Raw genomic sequence first — 22,963 nt, 5'->3', positions numbered from 1 at the left:
TCATTTGTGTGTATAAATAAGGAATTAGTATACGGTATTCGTTTTAGGTATTGTAAACGCATTCTAAACATGTTTTTCAATGACAAATACGAATTAATGTAATGCACAAATTACCTGTTAACCTTATTTTGTCGGTATAGTCACGGGCTTACCAACTTTACGGTAGATTTTTCGAATATCAGTGTGTTAATACATCGTCAAAATTTTGACAAACGAAACGTATAGATTTCCATAGTTTGTGTATACTACATTAATTCTATGCCAACAATTGGAAAACTTATTGAACTACTTTTTAACGTTATTTTCGTTTTACTAAAGTCCTTTTACGAAAGTTTGCAGCTCAAGATAATCCAATTAAGTGGCGTATGTGTCGTATTATATAACGTAATGCAATTATGTTGCAGAGAAAGCTCAGTATTCTGTAGTGTCCCATTAACGAGCGGTTATTGTCCGAGTGGAAGTGTTTCATTACACGCTTCACGACTCGACATGCACTAATGGTTTTAACGAGATTCTGCGATACATCTGATAGTTACGATCGGTTGGCTTTAGTTTACGAGATATATTTATGGTACGGACTATAGATAACAATTGTATCCGGTGGGCTTACGATTTAGGCATTGACTAGAATGACTATTCAGAAAATATAGGTTATAGAGTTGCGTCGTTTATTAACCGTATACATTTATAAAATACGGTAGGTACTGAAGTTTTCATTTAAACGTAAAATCAAAGTCTTTGTGACTTTAAGGAATGACGTTTTTACTTCGTTAACGACAAATGTTGTTTAATAATTAACAACAATGAATAATTCAGACAGGATCCGAGTTTGTGGTTAAACATTAATTCAACATAGTTCTACATAAAACTTGGTATTTCGAAGAATCATTTAACATAACATAACCTACATACCATGTTTGCGTGTCGAATTAACATCGCCATTTTTGTCAGACATTTGCAACATTCGGTTCGCTATGAATAATTCAATAGCAATATTTATGGTGCGTCGCTGTGCGTTTGTGTCAACTTTTTGCTATTCCTTTCTAGCTAATGAAAAGCTCTCACCGGTTCCGCCTCAGCGTTTGTCTTGTCAATCAGTCTGTCGTAGTTACTCTTACCGGCCAGTTATTTGTTACCCCATTGTACCAGCCCGTTGATCATTGCGCCATTGTCTCGAGTCGAGACTCTTTTGTTTACACATTTTCAATAGTCATTTGTTTAGTGGAAGTTCGTTTTGTTTTCTCTCATCTTCCTAACATAACAGTAACAATGTTTTGTACATTATATACTTACCTGTTTTGAGGTAATCGACAATTGATTAAGTCAGTTAAGTTAATGTAGATGTAATAATTGTTTACCTTTTTAATCGTTTCCGGATTTTGAAAAACAATTAATCGTTTGAGCTGTGAGGTGCAAAATGTTCATGTTATTAAGCAAACTGGTTAGACCAGTTCCAAGTCCGCTTTGCGACAGTATCTCGATAAATTATTATTATGCACTCCAGAGAATAGAGATCTTTTGATCAATTTTATACTGGCTATGAATAATTATTTATGCAATTATGTAAATGCGGATCGACGCTAACGGCAACTCATTAAAATTCTTTTGTACTCTTCGGTTCGCACACACGTCTGTCGATTTCGTGTCGAATGCTAATATCTGCTTAATTATTTCCAAGAATTTTAAATGTGTGTATTTAAATAAGCTAAATTAATTGCCCTTTCGAAAACGTTTTAATGTTTAAGTCGTAACGATGCTGTCATTGTATATTCGATCTGTCATCTTTATCTAGATTTATTGCCAAAAATGCATACATATCAAACATTTGGCAACACTTCTTGGCTAGCGTCCAGTTATTCACGTGTATATACAGCGAAACCCTGCCAAATGCCAAACATTTTTTCTCAATACATCCCTCTGTCATCTTCCTGTTCCGGTTTGTCACTTAATAAACTTGAAGGAACGTGACATCAGGTTTATTCTTGTCACGCCCACGGCAGGCACCATTTATAATAGTCGTTGCACGCTTTTGAAAGTAACTGATGTAATAATTACAATCAAGGTTTACCAATGATCGAAAACCAACAACTTCTCGATGTGTACTTGTTATTTACACGATTTTTGTACAGCCGTTGGTATGCGAGGTTCGTAGGTGAGACGCGGTCAATTATACTGAACGATTGGCGTATAGTGAATGAGTGTGATGTTGGCTGTATCCCAAATGTGTTTATTTAAGCTGACATGCCACAGACTGACGTAGACTTCCACGTTTACTTGGCAAAATGACAGTGATTATTGCCACTTTCTCTGAATAATATAATTAATCTGCTGATGATGCAATAAGATTTTGATTGGATGTGGCAATTAAGAGGAGTTCCTGAATATCAACATAAACTAATTCGCATTCTCTCTTGTTGCAGGTGCCACAAAAAGTGTGAGTGCAAGTGATGTGGTGGAAGCCAGTGAGGAAAAGTGCTTAACGCCCGTGGAATTAAAAGAAAGTGAAGTTAAGAGTGAAGTGAGTGTGGGCGCGGATGTTGCCAGCGCCGTGGCCTCCGAGGAGGACGATTGTGTGATAGTGAGCGCGCGAGATGCGGACGATCGGTCCGACTCGGGCGTGAGTGGTGTGCGTTCGGGCGGCTCGGCCAGTTCCGTGGAGGAGTGGCGAGGGATGGCCCATGGCTATGGAGGTGGTCCGCCACCGCCCCTGCTGCATCTGCCGCCACCGCCGCCCTCGCTCTACGCGGGCGAGATGCTGTGGAAGCAGCGCTACCAGCCACCGCTGCATGCGCCGTTGCATCATGCCATCGCGGACGACTACCTTGCGGCTGCCAACTTCGATAGAGAGAGACATGAAAGACTGTTACGGTGAGTTCTATTTGCTTTGTTCACTTAGAGAATTCAAGGTAAAATGACTCATGCTTGAACTACATAGGTACATTAGGAGTAGTAGAAAATAAAAACGGAGATTCTGAAGGTTCTTAAAAGAAAGAGAAGGACTTTAAAGAAAGCGTTATTTTTGTTTCTAAATCTTCTGCCTTCTCGTAAAACAATTGTGCTCAGTAGAAAAGAAAAATATATTAAATACCGAACGAAACGGTTAATTGTGCGTATTATCATGGTAAAAACAAACTCATTGTTATCAAGTATATAAAATACAATATTTGCACACTGTTATCTTTAAGTTTAAATACTCATTTATGTATGTCATGCCATCTCAGAATGATAAAACGCTATAAAAATAAACACAAGATAAGAAAAGAATATCTTCCTGTTAATAAAACTTTTCAAGGTTACTAAAATAATTAAGGATCTAGAGATCAAGGTGAGAAAGATGTCCATTTCCGCCAACAGTTTCCGTCTTTTTTCCTTTGTTTACTTTTTCAAATAAAGAATTTCCCTCGTCAATAGTGGATAGGAGGGCCAAAATGTCGTTTTCACGCCATAAAAAGAAATCCTTCGTTAACGTTAACTCTTTAAATTACAGAGATTTTATATAAGGCCGTTGTTTCATAATACAAACGAACAAAAATTTTGTTATTTTTTTAAAAGTAATTTTTATATTCGGATATAGCATACTAATAAGTTAATAACCATTTGAGGTTATTATGTTTTACGAATTACTGAAACTACACATACACAATCCCACAGTGTTAATAAGTTCCAATTGAATGTCTTAATAGGCAGACATATTATAATTGCACGTGAATTTGTATTCTTTATAGTATATAAATACACCTTATATACTGACATGATGATATGTTTTTCGTAAAGTTACGTACATTTAGTTATCAATATTTGACTATCAGAGTCATCATGACATGAATTATGTGAAATAAAAATATACTTTAGTAAAATAGCTTGTGATATAAATCTTATTAAAAAGCAAATAATTTTTGTAATTTGTGATAGTTAAAGAAAGTTTACTACATAAAAAATGAATCCAGCAAAGGTTAGTCAACCTATATATTTATAAATACTTCACTTTTACTTACAAATATGTATATACAGGAATAAAAGCAAGCTAAAGGATGCTATTTAAATATTCATTGGTTTGACACTAGCATGTAACTTGTTGTATTTTTAATTAGTTTCTTGTTGCCTTACACAACTAGTATAAAGTTGAATTATATAATTGGGAGAGATCTCTTCCAGAGAACCAGTTTTAATTTCAATTACACAATCGTTACGTTCAAAAGTGTGTTTACAATTGTTCTACATATGTATGCTTATGGTCATTTCTTTCTGAATATCTGTTATATAAACAAGTAAATTAATCTCGTACCCCATTTAAGCTACTATAATTGAGCTTATGTTAATACTAATAAATAAAGAAAACAAAATCTGGATCTATTATTTTAATGTATAAATACTGATGTAGTTGAATGTCCAAAAGTACACAATTGTTATACAACTAAATCAAATTTTAGCTTGGCCTAGGATAACTATAATAAACCATTAATCTGTATTTTGTACTATAAATAGATTTTAATGTGGTGTTCAGTAATTAATTACTTGAATTGACCTTAATGACCTTCAACTTTTTACCTACAGTTCAAACATAGCGACAGTTATGCAAATCAGAGCAAGTCAAGCGTGAAATTCATAACGTCGTGATTTTTCTTTCTTTGAACGCGATAACACTCGAGGGAAACCATCGCAATGAACCGACTCAGAAATCTACGACATGTTGTTACGCACAGTAGACTGATTGTTCGTCTTAGCTTCTTGACGTCCAACGTTGGACATAGGCCTCTTCCCTTAATTTTCAGTATGACGGGTTTGCATTCAATGCCAAGGATAAAGTCTGATCACAGACTTTTGTATGTTTAAAGAATTTTATTTCTCATTACAAAAAATGTATTTTTATTTACACGAGTAACTTAATATATACGAACGAGATACACGTCACCATCAGCCGTCCCAATTTTAGTCTACTAGGCTCATTCTGTTGTATCTTTAATGCCTTTTGAATTGGTTAAACCAGCTAATATTACGAACTTTAGATGGTAATCGATAAAATAATTGCACACCTCATAATTAATTGACTTCTTCAAATAATTTGTAAGCGGTTACGGCAAGATTGTTATCAGTGAAATGGAGCATGTGTCTGAACTATTATTTATTGGCTATTGCTAGACTTAATACATACGGCTACTACTAAATATAATAAAAACCTTTCTTACATATGTAGAAGATAAATATAAAAAATCACTAAGAATAGCATTGATGGCTTAGTGAAATTATTGTAGGTAGTAGAATAAATTTAAGTCGAAATTGTAACCCATTTCACTGCAACCTCATTTCAGTCGTACTTAAGCTTCACCAGTTTGGAAACATAATTTTAAACAGATAAAATAAAATGTTAAACCTAGTTGTGCCTTTTCTCGGCCGGCGGCTGAAATTAGTACTACCGTCGCCATTTTGAAATGTCTCTCAATTTATTGGTGCGTACGATCAATAATTTTACTATCTACCAACATCTAATAAAAATCCAACTAAAATGTATTAATTTTTATTCCTTGCATAATAATTACAATAGCAAAGTTTTAATTATAAAATGATTCTTGCTAGGTATCTTACAAAATAATATATAGTACAGGCAACAAAACTTATCAGTTGTCCTAAGTTTTTGTCACATTCATTTAAGCCTAGATCTGCATTTTCTAGATATTAGTATACATTTGTTAAGGGATTTCAATAAATTATTAAGCCTGCAAATGATTCCCATTACAATGGTTAATTTTTATTTACGGGCAATACTAATATCCATGACAGCGCCGTTCTTACTGGCCCAGAAAAGTATGTGGCACTGTAAAAGGAAACTATAAAAAACTAAAAATAAGAACATTTCAAGTAGTTAGTTCTCTTTTTCACAATTAGATATCATAGAATGTGCTGGTAACATAACATAGTTAAGTCTAAAAATAGTATATATCTTGACATTATATATTTCTATCGTGATTGATATTATATCGATAACTTGTATCTCCTTCAATCACGAGCTTACATTTTATCACTCTCTCGATTTCTGCTGAATATAATCTGTGATCGAAGACGATTAGTCTTATCGAGTTTTATCTGTTATCATAATGACAGTCGTGGCTTAGACGAAGTATTTGGTAGACACGAGATTCGCGCAACGCTGTCAAAAATACGTGTGTTACAAAAACTATTCACGGATGATATTGATTAGATTATTTGGTTTATTTACTTGAATGTAGAGAGAGGTCACAAATAAGCTATTAGGTTTTTAACAATCATTCTTAACACCATAAATATTTCTTCAGACTCTGAACCCAGATGACAAAAATTACATAAGCAAAACAATAGACGAAGGAGACATAATTCTTTGTCCTGCTCATTCTACATCGTAATTCCTATTTTAAGTCTCAATCTACTACATAATTTAGTCTTAAAATCCGGTGTTGGCATATGAAAGGGTATATAACTGCCAGTATGATATCCTCTTTGGTATCCCACATTACCATGGAGAACAGAAACAGTGACATATTTCAAATGATATTTATCAGTATAATAGCATTATCGTGCTAGTAATAAAATTAGTCTCGCTCGTAAATTGCTTCACATTTATAGTTCAAGCGAGATCTTAGCAGATCTTTACTAATTACTACACAATTGGCAAATCAAGTCGATGTTTTTATTAAAAACCTAAAGAATAATGTTACTTTAACATAACTTTTTAAAATTGTAAAAAAAAAAATATTAATATGAATGTTATTTTGAATAAAAATCGTCATGCCCTCAAATTGTAAGTATTCAATAATTTAGTTAGTTATTTTCTAAACATATTACTCAAAGATAAATTTATTTAAATCGTCAGTGACCTTGACCTAATTTAATAATTCAAACTAATACATACCATAATATGCTTCTTGCAGTCTTTAGTTCGACGTTATTTTAGTTTAAATTGGTTTTTCCCTTAACACGTTGAACGCCATGGGGGTCACCGGTGACCTCATCATTCCTCTATCATAGCGCCATGGGGGTCACCGGTGACCTCAAGTTAAAGACATATTCAAACCGTTTTTTCTCGTCGTCTGCCATACCCACTGTTGATTTTAAAGTATTATGTGACCGGCACGGCGCCGTAGAACAATACTTCCCATTGGGACAAATGTACCTAGATAGGACATTGAAAAAATCGAAAGATTATAAAAAGAAACAAAAATAAAACTTCGTTTCAAAAATGTTGGATATTTAACTCAATTCAGTCTTTATTTTTTAAACAAAAATTAGCAGAAAGTATGGTGTGTTGTGTTGTGTACCAATATTACTGAAAAATAAAATTTATCTTTAGAAAAACTAGGAAATTGCAAAGTGTAAAAAAGTTCGGAAAATCCACAAGTGTACGCCTTACAACAACCCAACCCTTAGAAATATTAATATTTAGCCTTAATTTTGTCAAATCATACAGTAAAAGTTGATGAGAAAAGATGTCAGAAAGAAAAAAAATAACAAAACATGCATACAGGGTTCACAATTATGTCAACCTAAGCCCAAACCGTTTTATGGTCATTTTACGATGATTACGATTTTTTAAACCGCCCATTTTACGGTTCTCTGCAATGCCGAAGAATAGGCACCTATTTGGTCACTCATATCTACAGACCCTTCGGATTTATTATGATCCAATATGATCTTCGGCTTCCGAATCTGTTTGCCTTTTTACTCTACCACAGCAAATTTGTCGAAAGCAAAAGCACGTCCCTCTTATCCTTCCATTTTAACACCGTTACTCCGTCTTCATTCTCCACAGCCATTATTTTACCTTTCTACAGTTCTGAATTCCAGAACAGCCTAACTCTCTTGTTTTTTCGCAAAGTGCCAATTAAATGGGTTTGTTTCTCCAATAACCTAGTTCTAAGCTTGTATACCAGTTGTCAGTTGCCCTAACGTCTTATTTTCGGTATTAGCATCTGTTCGCTATCTGATTCTGAGTGGAAATCATTGTTTCTCAAAGGGTTTGTTGTAAAACAATATGCTAACGCGTTGATTTGTTGCAATTCATTCTGTGTCTAATTCCTCCATAGCTAAGCCAATGCCTAAGGATCTCGTACATTATTAACGCAATCTAAGTTAAGTTCGTTATGTAGCGAAAACAAATTTAGTAGGAAACTAATAGAAAGAGTAAAGCAGAGGCAATCGTCGCAAGCGCGAGCGCACTAACACTGTCGAAGTGAATAGCGGGTGGCCGGCGGGGTGGGCGGCACGGCGCAGGGTAACGGAAAATGTCTTTTCTGTATTTGTGCGCCATGGGGTGCACCGGTGACCTCAGTTATATATTTGGCTGTAACTATGTAACCCATGGGCAGAATTTAATAAAACTAATTTTCTATACATATATTATCATAATAAACAAATTACAGCAAAAAAGTTTTTTTACGATTTTCATTTTTTTCTATTGGCGTTTAACGTGTTAATACAAATCAGCAGTGGTACGATTAGTAGGTACTGTAGTTAGTAACAATAATATACCCAAAGGTCCTTGGCGTCTTATCATTTTATTTCCTCTGGTTATATCTCGTTTCCGGTATTAAATTACGACATGATAGAGGAGACCTTGTAACAATTTAATTTTAAAAGGAATTGAACGCTATACTTTTTTACAAGACAAATGTAACAATAATTATATAACCATTGTAGAAAAAGTTATAGGTTACTTTAAAGTACATATATTCAATGTATTTTGGTCTACAGGGAAAGAAGGGATCAGGAGCAAAGAGAGCATGAAAAGCAACAAAAAGAAAAGGAAAGAGAACGGATAGAGAGGGAAAGAGAACGTGAGAGGGAGAAACAAGAAAGAGAGGAGAAGGAAAGGAGAGAACAGGAAAATGCGGCATCAAAATTAGTGTCGAGGCATTTTGAGGAATCTCTGAGGCTAGCGAATCAAAAGGTTAGTTTTTCTGAAAAACTTTTTCATGTGTTCAGAATAGGCAATTTAATATTTCATACTACAGTGTTAAAAATCTGTCTTTTAAGCATAAAATAGTAACTATGCAATGATTAATAATAAATGAAACGTTTCGTAATTGGTGGTGTTTCTTTTATAGCGGGAGCGGAATATGTCCTGGTCGCTTCTCAATAATATAGCGCCCAACAGAGGAGGCTCAGGCCCTGAACATGAGAGGCTCCGGGCACAAGAACGCGCCTACTACTCGCCTCCGGCGCATCCCCCCGATCGCCTCTCGCAAACCGAATACACCCAACACAATCCTCACGCTCCACACTCCCCCCATTCCCAACACACACCTAGACACACCCTCTCCAAATCGGACAAACAACCCCCGCTTCAGGGCCTTCCGAAGAGCGAACCAAATTTCGCGTCCTACAATTACCCCCTATACCGGTACGATAAGCTTAAAGATCAACATCTACCAGCTCCACCTCCCCTTGTCCCTGAAAAAAATTCTGTGATAGTCAAACATGACGCTAAACAGATCCATTTGGAACAGAAGCATCCATATCCCAGCAAACCGAGAAGCGAGCCGTCTCCGCACTACCTCTCCCGGCCGTATCGGACAGGTTTATCGCCTCACGCGCCACCACATCCGCATCCAGCGTTACAAACGCAACCTCATGCGGCTCTTCCTGCCCAAGACAAGAACCGTCGGTTATATCAACCGCAGCCACCCCAAAGATCCCCCGCGGGATATTACCAAACGGCGCCTCCAGTCAAACCAAAAGTATCGAGTCCGGCGCCACCTCACATCTATGGAAAACCGAGCAATGCTCCCAGCCCTGCACATTTCGGTATTGCAGTGGAACCACCGCTTCAATTATCAAAGGCTGAGCTCCCACCGGTACCGTATCCTCCGCCGTCAGCGTATTCGCCGGCGCTTCGAACGAGACCACCCCCGGTAGCGCATTCGCGAACCCCGGAACCTAGACCGCCTCCAAGAGCACACGGAGATACCGCTACGTCGACTTCTCCCTGTCAAACGCAGCCGTTGGATCTCGGGATGACGCGGGAAGATCCCGATCGGCTATCACCTAGAAGACGGTGTCCTTTCGAATCTTCAGATGCGGACCCAAAAAGAAGGCGATTAGACAGTCCCGCTCCGGAGCCCTTGATAGCGGCGGCGGCGAGCGTAGGCCGAACGCCCTTAGGTTCCGAGCCGGCCCCTCAGGCGCCCGGCCCCCCCTGTGATGTTAGAGTTCCTTCGGCCGACGGCAGTGTGGAAACCCCCGAGAAAGCCGCCGGCGCGTCCCCCGCTCCTCAAATAACGCCATCGGCGAGTCCCGCGCCGGTGACGATACCGCAATTACCCTCATCACCCCCGATCAGCACGACGTCGACGCCGCCCGCCCCGCCCGCAACACCACCAGTCACTACAGTCGCGGAAAGCGAAACTCCGGCTAAAATTGCCTCTCCTAGTCCACGCGACGGTGCTGCTCCCGTAAGGCATCTAGGAAAAAAAGCCTGGCTTCAAAGACACGAGACGGCGCCTATTGGGGAAGGCGATTGTTCCGGCGGTGGTGGCACCTGCATAACGCTACCCATGACACTCAGCCGAGTGTCCGAACCCGATGATTCGAGTTCTAACATTGTCGTTCCGGTCGCGGCGAAGTCTATTCAAAGAGGCGCGCGGAAAACCTCGAAGCCTCGGAAGCCCAAAGAAGTGAACGGCCGAGTGGATGACGTCGAAGAAGACAGTTCTAGTTCGGACCGTGAACCAAGTTCGCCGCCGAAGCGAAAGCCCCCTAAGGCGAAACGGAAAAAGGGGGCCGTTAAGAAGGCGAACGATGAGCCAAAAAAAAAGAAAGCGTCAGAGAGTGGAAGTGAAAGTGATAAAGAAAGTGACGATAAGGACTCCGATTCGGCTGGAAGCGGGAGTGGTAGCGGTAGTGCTTCCAGTAAGCGTGGCGGAAGCAGAGCTCGCGGACGAAAAACCCGAGGAGGAGGAAGAGGAGGCAGGAGAAGGGAAGACCCTCCTAGAAGAACTCCCTCCACGGCGCGGCCGAAGCCCGGCACGGAGTCCTTTCTCCAGAACGGGCCGTGCTTCGAAGTCGCCCCTAGGCTAGCAAAGTGCCGCGAGTGTCGCTGGTCGCCCGCTCAACGCGACAAAGACATGCCGAACATATTTTGCCGCTTCTACGCTTTCCGAAGACTGAAATATGCAAAGAATAGACAATTAGCTATAGCTGGATTTTCCGATCCATACAAAGACGCGGAAGAGGTAAATAACAATTTTACTTAAACTTTTTAAACCAGCTGCTTTCTTGGTTCAACTTATAAAGTAAAACTTTTAAATCTATCTCTAAACTTGGAAACAACTTATCCGACAGCAATTAATAAAATTAAATGCATTTTGATATTTCTTTAATTACAATTTCATTTTTAAGATTTTTTTTCGTTTTTAGGATGACAAAAAATTATGGTTATCATCATCAGCTGGTGCAGCAGAATTAGATATAGAAATGAGTTGTTTCCTATTGAGAGAGATTGGAGACCAATTTTGTGAACTATTACAACAGGAAAAGGAAGCTGAATCACATCATTTAAATGAAGGTAAGGACGACAAAGATTCAAACTATATTTTGATACTAAATCATCACGAACCAGTTTATACTAGTCACTCTCAAAACATTTTATTTTTTCGAGATATAATATATAGATAATATTATGTTTTCCTAGCAACACACTAAAAATTATGAATGTCCACAGATAAGACGATAGCGTGGAAACGCGTGGTCCAAGGTGTTAGAGAAATTTGTGACGTTTGTGAAACGACACTTTTCAATTTCCACTGGACGTGCGGGAAGTGTGGTTTCGTCGTCTGTCTTGATTGTTATAAGGTGAGACTTAGTTTATAATAATGAATAAATTAAAATTCAAAAGTAATTAGAGTAATTATTCAGGAATTAACAACAAAGCAAAAGTCTGCAAATTGTCTGGGCAAAGTTTGCCAACAATAATGCCAATTCATACAAAAAAACCGAAGCCGCCACATTCCATAGCTTTTCTTTCCACAAATTGCTGTATCTGTGTCGTGATCATTTTATTTTCTAGTAGGAAGTAGGTGATCAGCCTTCCAGTCCAGTCATTATTGACCTTGTGTTATTGTCAACTTAATTGTTTAAAATTGATTAAAATCACCTATTTGTATTTGCAAATACAGTCAAATTAATATCGTGGATTATTGTTCTATTAACATATACCACACCATAAAATCAGGCAATAATTCAATGTCTATACTTAAATTAATGATACATCATATTCAAGCCATTTTTGTTTAAAAACTAATGTTAAAATTCATCGGAGATCATACCAATCGTTGAAAATACGATCTTAATGCCAATTCGAAAATTCAAAGCTTTTGCTTAATTACTTCTAAATTATATAAAGTAAATAATAATAGGTAAATTATTTATTTCAGTCCAAAACATCGGGAGAGGCCAGTGCGAGTCCAGCCAGTGAGACCAGCAACGCAAATGCTACCAATGGAGAAAGAGATTCTTTTGGGTAATTATATATTTTATACTTAAAAGTGCCGATATCTACTATCGATACGTTGCTATATTGATAGCTATCTATAGAGTATTTTTTTGTTAATTGACATAGTATAGTGAAATGTGTTATGCTATGAAGTCCTGTAACACGTCAGCACGGGTTTATAATACTGAGTAGGTAAATGTTTAAATTGCAATAATTACATACAATTTCACCAATTTACTGAATTATGCTGCGTAATATACGCTTTCAATGTTGTAATCAGATCTTTATTTTGAAATCCGTGAACCGTTTTAAAATTGTAATAAATGTATAAAGGAAAATGAAAACATACAACTGATTACTTTATCCTTTGTAAGGCATTAGTTAAGCTTATTATCCGTTTCATTTACATTACGGGTTTAGTATGTCAGATTCCATTTGTAATGGAAAATACCTATGCAGCGAAGATAACGTAAAACTAATATCACGTGGTAATACTGATTGAAATGTAAATAAAGTCTAAAATAATAAAAGTGATACAAATTTTAATAAATATATATTAAACCGAGAAATATGACCGTGAAAATGACGTTCTATGTGCGCATTTAACATTCGCTCGAATGGTGAAGGAAAACATCGTGACTGGCTTGCCTTAGACCCAAAAAGTCGACGTTGTGTGTCAGACACTAGAGGCTGATAACCTACTTGCCTATTAGATTGACATATGATCAGGAAAAAGATACATAAATCTGAGGTCCAGACCTAAAAAGATAGCGCCACTGATTAATTGAATTTGTTTAAATTGCAAAAAAATTATTTCATGTCCAAAAAATAAAAGCTAATATAGGTACATAAATTGATATTCAGTCAAAATCTGTTATAACGACATCGAAGGGACTACTCATATTTGGTCGTAAAAACCGATGACGTTGTTATTAAACTCAAAAATCATTTATATATAGGTAACAAAATGTACACTTATGTAAGTCAAAAAAAATATATATGAAATGCTTCTAATTTTAATTTTACTGCCAGTGCTCAAATCAAGGGCGTAGAACGGAAGAGAAGAACTGGCAATAAAATTTCTCCACTCTTTTTAATCGCCAAGTTTTTGTTTTAGTACCTAATACAATAGAATTTAGCCGGGACCTTTGATTTTGGTCAATATAACCGTTGTTCTAAACGATGTCGTCGTAAACGGTTTTGACTGTATATAATTTATCACATACTGTACTGCCATCATTACTAATAACCCACTTGTGATAGTCACGTGCATGTTTGATCTGACGCGTGACCTCCAAGTTATATAAGTCGTTCACATTCATATGTTTTATCTTTATGATTTAATTATCATAGTTTATTATATCTATAACGTTAGTTTATTACATTATCTATTATATTTATGCACATATTATGAGGTCATGAGACAGTCTATTTTTATATCATGACTTTAATTTAAATATAGTCCGTATTTATTTAGTGTATAAATTAAAATTTCTGTATAAATAATTCTAATGTGATATATGAATAATAATAATTATAGCAAAAGATTCTTGAACTATTTTAAAAAGCTTAGTAGATCGAAAATCGTTACTTTATTCTGGAATAAACTAGAACTCCAATTGATTGTTTTCTAAGTATGTAATCGTCTGTATAATTGAAGATTTTCTTTTATTTATTTCATTTATTATACAAACAGTTCATTCAAACCAATTTTTTGTAGTTATTACATTATGTTTAAATAACTTTATTTCTCATTACAAAAAGAATGTATTTTATTTACATGATAAACTTAATATGTATATACGAACGAGATACACATCGCCATTTTAGTCACAATTTAAGTCTACTAGGCTCATTCTGATATGTATATTTAAATTGGTTAAAACGCTAATACTACGAACTTTAGATGGTAATTGATTTAATAATTGAACACACTGATACTTAATTATGACTTCTTCAAATAATTTGTACGCGGCTTCGGCAAGATAAGCAAACTCGCTCGACGAGTAATGCGTGTTTGATTTTTAAATGATAAATTGAATCTCTATCAAATTTGTATAATATTAAAATACTCTATAGTTATAATATGCGAGCATTTTGGCCTAGTGGCCTAATCATGCGAACCACCTTTATTGTTCGAACGCTTGCTCTTACGGTGTTTGTCCAAAAAACCGATGAATTGTGTCTGGCACAATTCTACTTGTCCATACAATATAATATGATGAAACTGATGCCATTTGAGTTTATTCTCATTTATATGACATACATGTTGGCCTAGTGCCAGCATGCAACTCTCATGCCTGAGGTCGTAGGTTCGATCCTCGACTGTGCACCAATGGACTTTCTTTCTATGTGCGCATTTAACAATTGCTCGAAGGAAAACATCGTGAGGAAACGACGTGTCTTAGACCCAAAAAGTCGACGGCGTGTGTCAGGCACTAGAGGCTGATCACCTACTTGCCTATTAGATTTAAAAATGATCATGAAACAGATTCAGAAATCTGAGGCCAAGGCCTAAAGAGGTTGTAGCTCCACTGATTTTTTTATGGTACAAAAATATACTAATAATATATATTCCCCTCCAGCTGGCTAACATGCACATCGGGCGGGGCCCATCCTGCACGTCGCCTACTCCTGACCCAGATAGCCGCGGGTGGGGCACTCGTGGCGGCGGCGGCGCGTGCTCATAGAATACGAGCTGCTTTCTCTTTACCGGCTTGCGGATGTGGCTACAACACGGAACCCCCAGCTCATCATAAAGCGGCTGCTAGGTTGCTGTTACAACGGGCTTTGCAAAAGGTAAGTTTACCAACTACGAGTATACAAAAAAAGCTGTATGAATTTATGTGCCGATTTAATATCTGTGTAACTAAAGATGGTATACTCTGATTTTTTATTCTGCAGAATTAACTTCAATTACTTTATTTTATTCTTTAGCTGGCATCACTGCCTACTAATTCCAGGATTAGTAAACCTTTTAAAAAAATAAAATGTTATCTTTAATTGTGCGTTTTTTACTGTTTGTGATGAAAAGGGACGTAATTATCACTCGCCGTTAAACCACTTTTAATGTGGAGCACCGCACTTAATAAAATGAATACATAAAGATGTGCCCAGCCAAAAAGGTTTGCCATCTCTGACATGTCAAAAAATGATAGCTGTCAGAATTTTACGGAATTAAAAATCAGAGTATAGTTAGAGAATGAAGAATCGTTAGTTACTATTTTAAGTTTTACTACTAAAAATATGTAGGGGTACATGTGGCATTTATCTCCTACAAATTCCTACAACAACTGTTTCTTTACTGTATCAGATTTGAGTAAAAGAAAAACTAACATTATACTTCCCATTTACAGAATGTCAAAAAAGAAAACGTCAAAGAAGAGAACAGCCCGACCAACGGTTCACCGGTCAAGTCAGAAAACGGAAAGACCGGAAGCTCCATCGTCAGCTGGCTCTCTGACCTTCCCATCAAAACTGATCTCAAGTCTGAAAAGTCCGACTCCAGCTCGTCTGACTCGGAGGAAAGCGGGAACTACTCGACCCTCCGGGAATTATTAATACGACCGGCGCCCGAAGGAGGAGACACCCAACCGAAGAAGAAGCAGAAGAAAAATAAGAGTGACTTACTCGATGATGTAATATCCAGTGTTATCGATGATAAAAAGGATGACGACGAGACCAAACCGTTTGCCTTATCCAATGTAGTGAAACGGTATGAAAGGGGCCGAGGAAGGGAAGAACTGCCCATTCGTATCATGACCCTGACGGAGTCCAAGGTGCTGTACCCTGACGTGCCTCATTCCTGGCTCTGTGATGGAAAGCTCCTACACTTAACGGATCCCGTGCACTCTGGGAACTATAAGCCTTTCCAGGTAATTAAATACCTTTCATAATTTTACATTTTGAGGTATAATGTAGGGGGAAAAAAATATTCTGACCTCAAAATTCTTGATGAAAGGAAAATCAACCTCGTTATAGTGTCAAGTGTAAATTTTATGTGCAATTAATTAATTTTGTTATTTATTCCAGGACCAATGGAAACGCGGTCAGCCCGTTCTCGTGTCGGACGTGTCCAGTCTTCTCGACAAAGACCTGTGGTCGCCCGAGAGTTTCTCGCGAGACTTCGGAGAGACGCACGTGGACCTGGTCAACTGCGCCTCGGGACTGGTGGTCCCCAACCAGCCCGGAAGCAAATTCTGGGACGGGTTCCAGCTGGCCGCCAAGCGGCTGAGGGACGAAAGGGGCGCCCCCATGGTCCTCAAGCTCAAGGACTGGCCTCCGGGCGAAGACTTCGCCGAATTACTCCCGACGAGATTCGACGATCTGATGAGGGTTCTCCCTCTCGGCGAGTACACGTCGCGGAACGGGAAACTCAACCTCGCGGCCCGACTGCCGGAATGCTTCGTCCGACCGGACCTCGGGCCGAAGATGTACACGGCGTACGGCGGGGCCGGAGGCACCACGAACCTTCACCTCGACGTCAGCGACGCCGTCAACGTCATGGTCCACGCGAGCGCTCCGGCCGACGCCCCCGAGAGGGCCCGAGAGGCTTCCCGAGCCGCCGAAGAGGCCGGCGTCGACGTGCTATCCCGCAAGAGGGCCAGGGTCAAGCCCCCGGCGGCCCTTTGGCACATTTACGCGGCTAAAGACGCGGACAAGATCCGCGATTTCCTAGTCAGGGCCGAGCTGGAGCGAGGGGCCAGGCCGCGGGCCCAGCACGACCCCGTCCACGACCAGACCTGGTACCTGGACGCGGCTCTGAGGGAGCGCCTCTACCGCGAGTACGGGGTCGAGGGCTACGCCATCCTCCAGTGCCCCGGAGACGCCGTGTTCGTCCCGGCCGGTGCCCCTCACCAGGTGAGGAATCTGCTGGACTGCATCAAGGTGGCCGAGGACTTCGTGTCCCCCGAGAACGTTTCGCGCTGCTTCGAGCTGGCCCAGCAGTTCCGGCGGCTGTCCCGGCAGCACGCCAACAAGGAGGACAAGCTGCAGATCAAGAACATCGTGTACCACGCGGTGAAGGACTCCCTCTGCTGCCTCGAGGAAGCCCTGGAAGAGAAGTGAGGGCCGGAGCGAGGCTCGCATTTGATCTCAACTTCGAACGTAACGTTATCGTTAGTTCAGCATTTAACGTAAGATGGGAGAGTGAGTGGACGGCGGATGTGTGAGTGCCGGAAGTGCTCCGGAAGTGGTCCGCGGAGACGGAAATTAGTCTGAATACGGTGATATCGAGACGTGGATGTTTTATGTTCCTTTATCGAAATACAAACTTTTCCGGTTAATTCGGCTTAATGTAGCATTAGTGATGTATGTATTGTGTAAATGTTTAATTCGAATTCCATCGAGTACATATTAAGAAGTCTTGTAATTTAAGTTATTGTATTGAAGTAAACGTATTCGCTCCGAGCATTGTACATTAAACGCGGCGTGTAGATAAGTTTATCCTACGTTAGATTTCTCAATTCGGTTAGTATGTTACGGAATGAATAGTTAATATGTGGGACGATTTTATTTTGTCCTTATTGCTGTATTAGAAGAAAGCAAGTTTTTTTTGTACTGTGTATATTATGTATGGTTATAAGTTGGAATAAAAAAAGATGTTTATATTATGAGTGACTTTTATTTCTCCTTGTTTTATTATGGAATATCAGACCCTTGAGATCTTGGTATAGGTGTATAAGATAAAATTTTAAATTTAGACTGACCAGTGCTCAAAAGCAAGCCACGTCAAAAGACGAATGGCATGCGTTGGTTCTTGGTAACAAAATATTTCTCTGGAGGGAGTGAAACGTATATTCTAAAGTATTAAGAATAAGTAATAAAATGGAAGGCGGCAAAATAGTCTAATTATTTTTTTAGATAAACAACTAGCGACATCTCTGGTCAAAAAGTAGAACTTTGTGTTATACCTAGTGTCCCTATTCGACGCTATAGGGCAGTGTAAAAAGTTTTTAACTAGATAATTACCAGACAGAGGGCTGATCAGGTAAAATGGAAGGCGGCAAAACAGTCGAATTATTCTTTTAGATAAACAACTAGCGACATCTCTGGTCAAAAAGTAGAACTTTGTGTTATACCTAGTGTCCCTATTCGACGCTAGAGGGCAGTGTAAAAAGTTTTTAACTAGATAATTACCAGACAGAAGGCTGATCAGGAGAATAAACAAGTATGGTCTTATTAAAAATAATATTAAAGACACAGATGCAATCTGAGGGCACTACCTATTTAGGGTTGTAAGGCCACTGGATTAGTAATATTATTATACTAAATAATTTCCATTTTAGTTCCACGAAGGCAATATCATTTCAATACGTGATTGCTCTTGAAAATTGACGCATTGCTAGGCGTTAACTTATTGAACAAAAACAATTTCTTGACATTATAATTACAATTTATACAAATTAAACACATATTTTAGTATAGCTTTAATGTTCACATCATACGTTATGTGTCACATAAATCACACGATTTTAAACAATTCTATTTAACCAAATACTTAACAATATAAAGAATGCTTTTACAAGTTAATAAAATAAGGAACTTAGTTCATTTTATTTAACTTATTACATAGGATGAACGGACCTTTTTCATTGTACGTTGAGTGAACTGACAAAAGTTCTAAAGTGCCTATAGTAGTTAGTTAATTTTATGTATCTTTTATAATGTAATTTTGTTCCTAATTAATTTCTTATGTTTGTTTTATATTTCGACTGTAAATTTTATTCACTTGTTCTGCACTCTTGTCAATTTAGGGACACCTGTTAGGACAAGAATGTTTTTATAAATAAATAAAAACGTCTAGATGTTAAGCCATTATTACTTCTTTATGTCGTAAATGTATTACAGTATAAGTCCAAGCGGGAGAATAAACGAGAAACCAAACTAGGGTTATAGACTCCAAAGTGACGTGATAAAAATGCTCTGATATAAAGCGAATCTGACCCCCACCTCGCTCAGTTCACCTTTAGATTTCCTTTAGTGATCAACAAGCGTATTACACAACATGAAGGCTTTAACAATTTTCTTGTTTGGTGAGTTTCATTCAAATTATACATGTATAATGTATCATATCTACCAATTTAAAAAAAATAGTTTACAAATACCTAAGGTTATGAACGTTAACTTTCCAATGATTTGCATCAATCAAACTCGATTATTTTTTATCTTTTGTTTATATTATGTACGTGGACCAATGCTCTTATGAATGCTATTTGTTTTATATGATTTGAGTAAATAGTTCGTTTATTAATAATACATATTTACACTAAGAGCCTATTGTTAAGTAGGCGTTGGTGTTTGGGGAATATTACGTGAAAAGTATAAACGGTTTTGATTGGGATAGTGCTGGCGTATTGGATATATTGTTAGCTGGTCGAGGACTCGAATCCCGCGGACAAATAGATTCTTCCTTCTATGTGCTAAAAACAACAAAATGTTAATGTCAAAGTTACAAACTAATTACACTGGATCATTTATGATTCTGGTTGCGCCCATAAAAAGCAATTTAGTTTACAATTATTACCTTTATAAAGTGTTATTAGAATATGTAGGCGTACAATGAATGTTTCGGGTTACTCTGCGATAATATACAAAAATCAAACCTTGTACTCTGTTTTAAGTGAACCATTTATCATTATACGACTAATTCTTATAAATTCGGGCAAGCCGAAAAGTAGTTATATATATTTGGCACAGTTTACAATGCTGTTTAAATCTACAAACTACAGATCAATTACGTAATAAAAATAAAAATTTGAATTGTCCGGATCTCCAATGAACTAGATTCAAACTCCATCGTAGCATGTAATTTCTTCAATAAACTAGTAATAGCTAGAGTCTTCCTGTGCTTATAAGCTAATTTGCTGACCCTTGTCGAATAAACGCTAGTACAAGGCCTTGTGGAATTACTGGAATGAGATTTAAATTGTTGAATTACGTAGGAAGGTCTTTGTATGAAATGTATTTTTTTATGAATCAAATGTGTTCATTCGTTTTTATTATTTGTAAGAATGTTTATGACTTCTAAAGTAATATTTTTTTTACTCTTACATTAATTATAAATTTGATTAATTGATAACTTTAACTTCCAAATAATTTTTGTAGTTATCCCAACTAGTATAAGGGAGGTTCCGACTTAATTTAATTTGAATATGAATTACATACTTTGGTGGCACTTGTTTACTTAATAATTAGTAATAATAAATTAGAAGCATTCACACAGCAGCACATTTTTTAAAATATTTTGGAATTTAAATACTCATGGATAATGTAGCATTCCAATCGTGAAAGAATTTTGGAAATCGTTTAAATTTCTTTTGATTGTATCGTTACAAACATATACATTTATAATATATGATTCCAATATGTATTATATCACTAAACATGTATAAGACAAATAAGCAATATCATATGACCTGAACGCCTAAATCACTTTGGTAATGATGATTTATTACAGCGGTAGTAATCGTGGCAGTTTCTTGCCGTCCTGACAAGCCAGACCTGAAGCAGCTCAAGGCAGAAGCAGCACGTAAGAAGGCCTGCTTGCACGACTGCGGCAGTGCCAAGTTTGAGCCGATATGCGCCGGAAAACAGGGAGAAAAGCCAAAATCATTTGGTAGCGAGTGTGTTCTGAACAATTATAACTGCGAGAACAAAGAAAGTAAGTATAAATAAATGGTGGAAAGTTACATTTCAGACTGAATAACAGTTAACAGAATTAAACTAAAACGCGTTAAATTCGGACAATTATTTAAATATAATAATATAATTTGTTTGCGTTTTTGTATTTTTGTTTTTGTTTTTGTTTTGAGCTCTCCGGCATTGTTAGTGTCCATAGCCGGCGGCACCACTTCACATCATATGAGCCTCTTGCCCGTTTGCCTCCTGTTCTATAAAAACAATTATAAAAGCTGTCTCTTTTCTTATCTAGTAAACTTAATATGTCAGATAGAGAGACGAATTGACCAAGGGAACTACGATAGGTTGCAAGAGTTTTAAATTTTAACATTGGCTTTTGTAAATATGAAACAAAGGCTCACAAGACCTCGAATAAAAATGTTTTTGATGAATTCTGCGAAATGACTCATGATTTCCATAAATAGTGCATGTTCACTGTTGCGTTGCGGGCATTAGGCTTTGTTTATATACCTCACTCACCTTGATTTACATTATCCTTATGTATTTAAATCTAGATATGTGACTTCCTCATGTTTAGAATTAAGTATTTTTATGTTTAGGGAAAGCTTTCTAAGAGACTGCTTTATGTCAAATTCAATTCGCTTTTGAAATGCGGGGTATTAGTGGGGGAATGTTTGTGAAATACTTATGTATACTTAAAGATTTAAGTTGCGCCTGGTGGTTAGTACCGGTGACCTCAGAGTTGGTGTTGTACTCGCTCAATTAATAATTATCGCAATACAGCGAGGACATGCCAGCGTTAAAGGTATACTGCCACAGGGACCAAACTTTTTTAAATTGTTTGAATTTTTACTTATTATTATTAAGACTATGTAGGTTAATAAACTATTAGTAATGTAGTTTTAATTACTTCAAAAATATGCTAAGTTACTAGCATAGGTTAGAAGGGTAAAATTGTGGCTGTTTATATATTTTTTATGAATATATTCTAGGAGTGTAGCCTGTACGATTCTCAGGAATATAATAGTTTAGGTATTAAAAACACAGACATGACAAGCAAATAAACAATTATATTATCTCTTAGAAACTGGTTTTATCTGAAGTGGACAGATAAGTTTCTTAATACCTGTTGCTGTTTTTTACATTAAAACCTATTTTTCCAGCTCTACAGAAGATTAGCAAGGGCGAATGCAAGGGCTCCGACGGTATCCGCCTTTCATAAGATGCGCAAAAGGCTGTTTTCACATAAATACTCTTTATTATTTTTTATATTTATGGTTTCATTAACAATATTTTGCCAGCTTTTGATTTGAATAAAGTATTATGAATCTTACATTTGTTTAAGTTTGTACCGACCTCTATATAACATTCAGAAAGTAAACTGAATCTTGAAGTTATTCCAGCTGCTACATCTGATGCCGGTCAGTCACTGTTTCGACTCCTAAGGTTTCTTAAGATTGAAGGAACTGTACCTTCTTTTTTACATATTCTAACATTAAACCATCTATTTTTACCTAAGAAACACGAATTAATAATCTGGGGTCACGGCAGTGCGCCAAATCTAGCAAGAAAGACACGGCTTACTACGCTTTTCTCGAAGCAGTGCAGGTCATTTTCGACCACTTCGTTGTGGATTAAATTATAAGCCTGAAATCAATTATCAAGCAGGGATTGTGTAAACTTTTCATTTAATTTGAACCAGTAGTTAAAAAATCATGCTAGTCAAATAACTTAATTTTGTCATCACAAGTCTAAGGCACTTATAGCAGACATAGAACCTTCAAATTTAGAATACAATTAGTGTTTATTTATTTACACTTCGTTACAGTTATAGAAAAACAAATAACATAAAAATTATAAGGG

At 37.3% G+C, this 22,963-nt stretch overlaps 2 protein-coding genes across 6 annotated transcripts in view; both read left to right on the top strand.

Annotated features, from left to right (window-relative positions):
* LOC125052488 (lysine-specific demethylase 3A) overlaps nucleotides 1-18,072 on the top strand; it is a 153,188-nt gene extending 135,116 nt beyond the window's left edge. For all 5 annotated transcript variants that reach the window (XM_047653369.1, XM_047653368.1, XM_047653372.1 and 2 more), the window contains 9 exons: nucleotides 2,421-2,868; nucleotides 8,722-8,917; nucleotides 9,075-11,201; nucleotides 11,386-11,533; nucleotides 11,690-11,820; nucleotides 12,402-12,487; nucleotides 15,046-15,259; nucleotides 15,817-16,335; nucleotides 16,493-18,072. In XM_047653369.1, coding sequence (XP_047509325.1) covers nucleotides 2,421-2,868; nucleotides 8,722-8,917; nucleotides 9,075-11,201; nucleotides 11,386-11,533; nucleotides 11,690-11,820; nucleotides 12,402-12,487; nucleotides 15,046-15,259; nucleotides 15,817-16,335; nucleotides 16,493-17,527 — 4,904 coding nt within the window. In that variant the 3' untranslated portion in view covers nucleotides 17,528-18,072. The remainder of the gene's footprint in view (nucleotides 1-2,420; nucleotides 2,869-8,721; nucleotides 8,918-9,074; nucleotides 11,202-11,385; nucleotides 11,534-11,689; nucleotides 11,821-12,401; nucleotides 12,488-15,045; nucleotides 15,260-15,816; nucleotides 16,336-16,492) is intronic.
* A 1,268-nt stretch (nucleotides 18,073-19,340) lies between these two features.
* LOC125052489 lies at nucleotides 19,341-22,433 on the top strand. The gene is made up of 3 exons (XM_047653373.1): nucleotides 19,341-19,494; nucleotides 20,919-21,122; nucleotides 22,264-22,433. Exons 1-3 carry the CDS (start codon nucleotides 19,467-19,469, stop codon nucleotides 22,320-22,322), a joined length of 291 nt encoding a protein of 96 aa, XP_047509329.1. The 5' UTR covers nucleotides 19,341-19,466; the 3' UTR covers nucleotides 22,323-22,433.
* Nucleotides 22,434-22,963: the final 530 nt, after the last annotated feature.

This window comes from Pieris napi, chromosome 9 (assembly GCF_905475465.1).
Source record: "Pieris napi chromosome 9, ilPieNapi1.2, whole genome shotgun sequence".
NCBI classification, from domain to species: Eukaryota; Metazoa; Arthropoda; class Insecta; order Lepidoptera; family Pieridae; genus Pieris; species Pieris napi.
This window is presented reverse-complemented; position numbering and strand designations above follow the sequence as displayed.

Coding starts and splice junctions, on each gene's coding strand:
- LOC125052489 (XM_047653373.1), top strand. CDS start 19,467: ATGAAGGCTTTAACAATTTTCTTGTTTG. Junction 19,495..20,918: donor TTTAACAATTTTCTTGTTTG/GTGAGTTTCATT, acceptor GATTTATTACAG/CGGTAGTAATCGTGGCAGTT. Junction 21,123..22,263: donor TAACTGCGAGAACAAAGAAA/GTAAGTATAAAT, acceptor CTATTTTTCCAG/CTCTACAGAAGATTAGCAAG.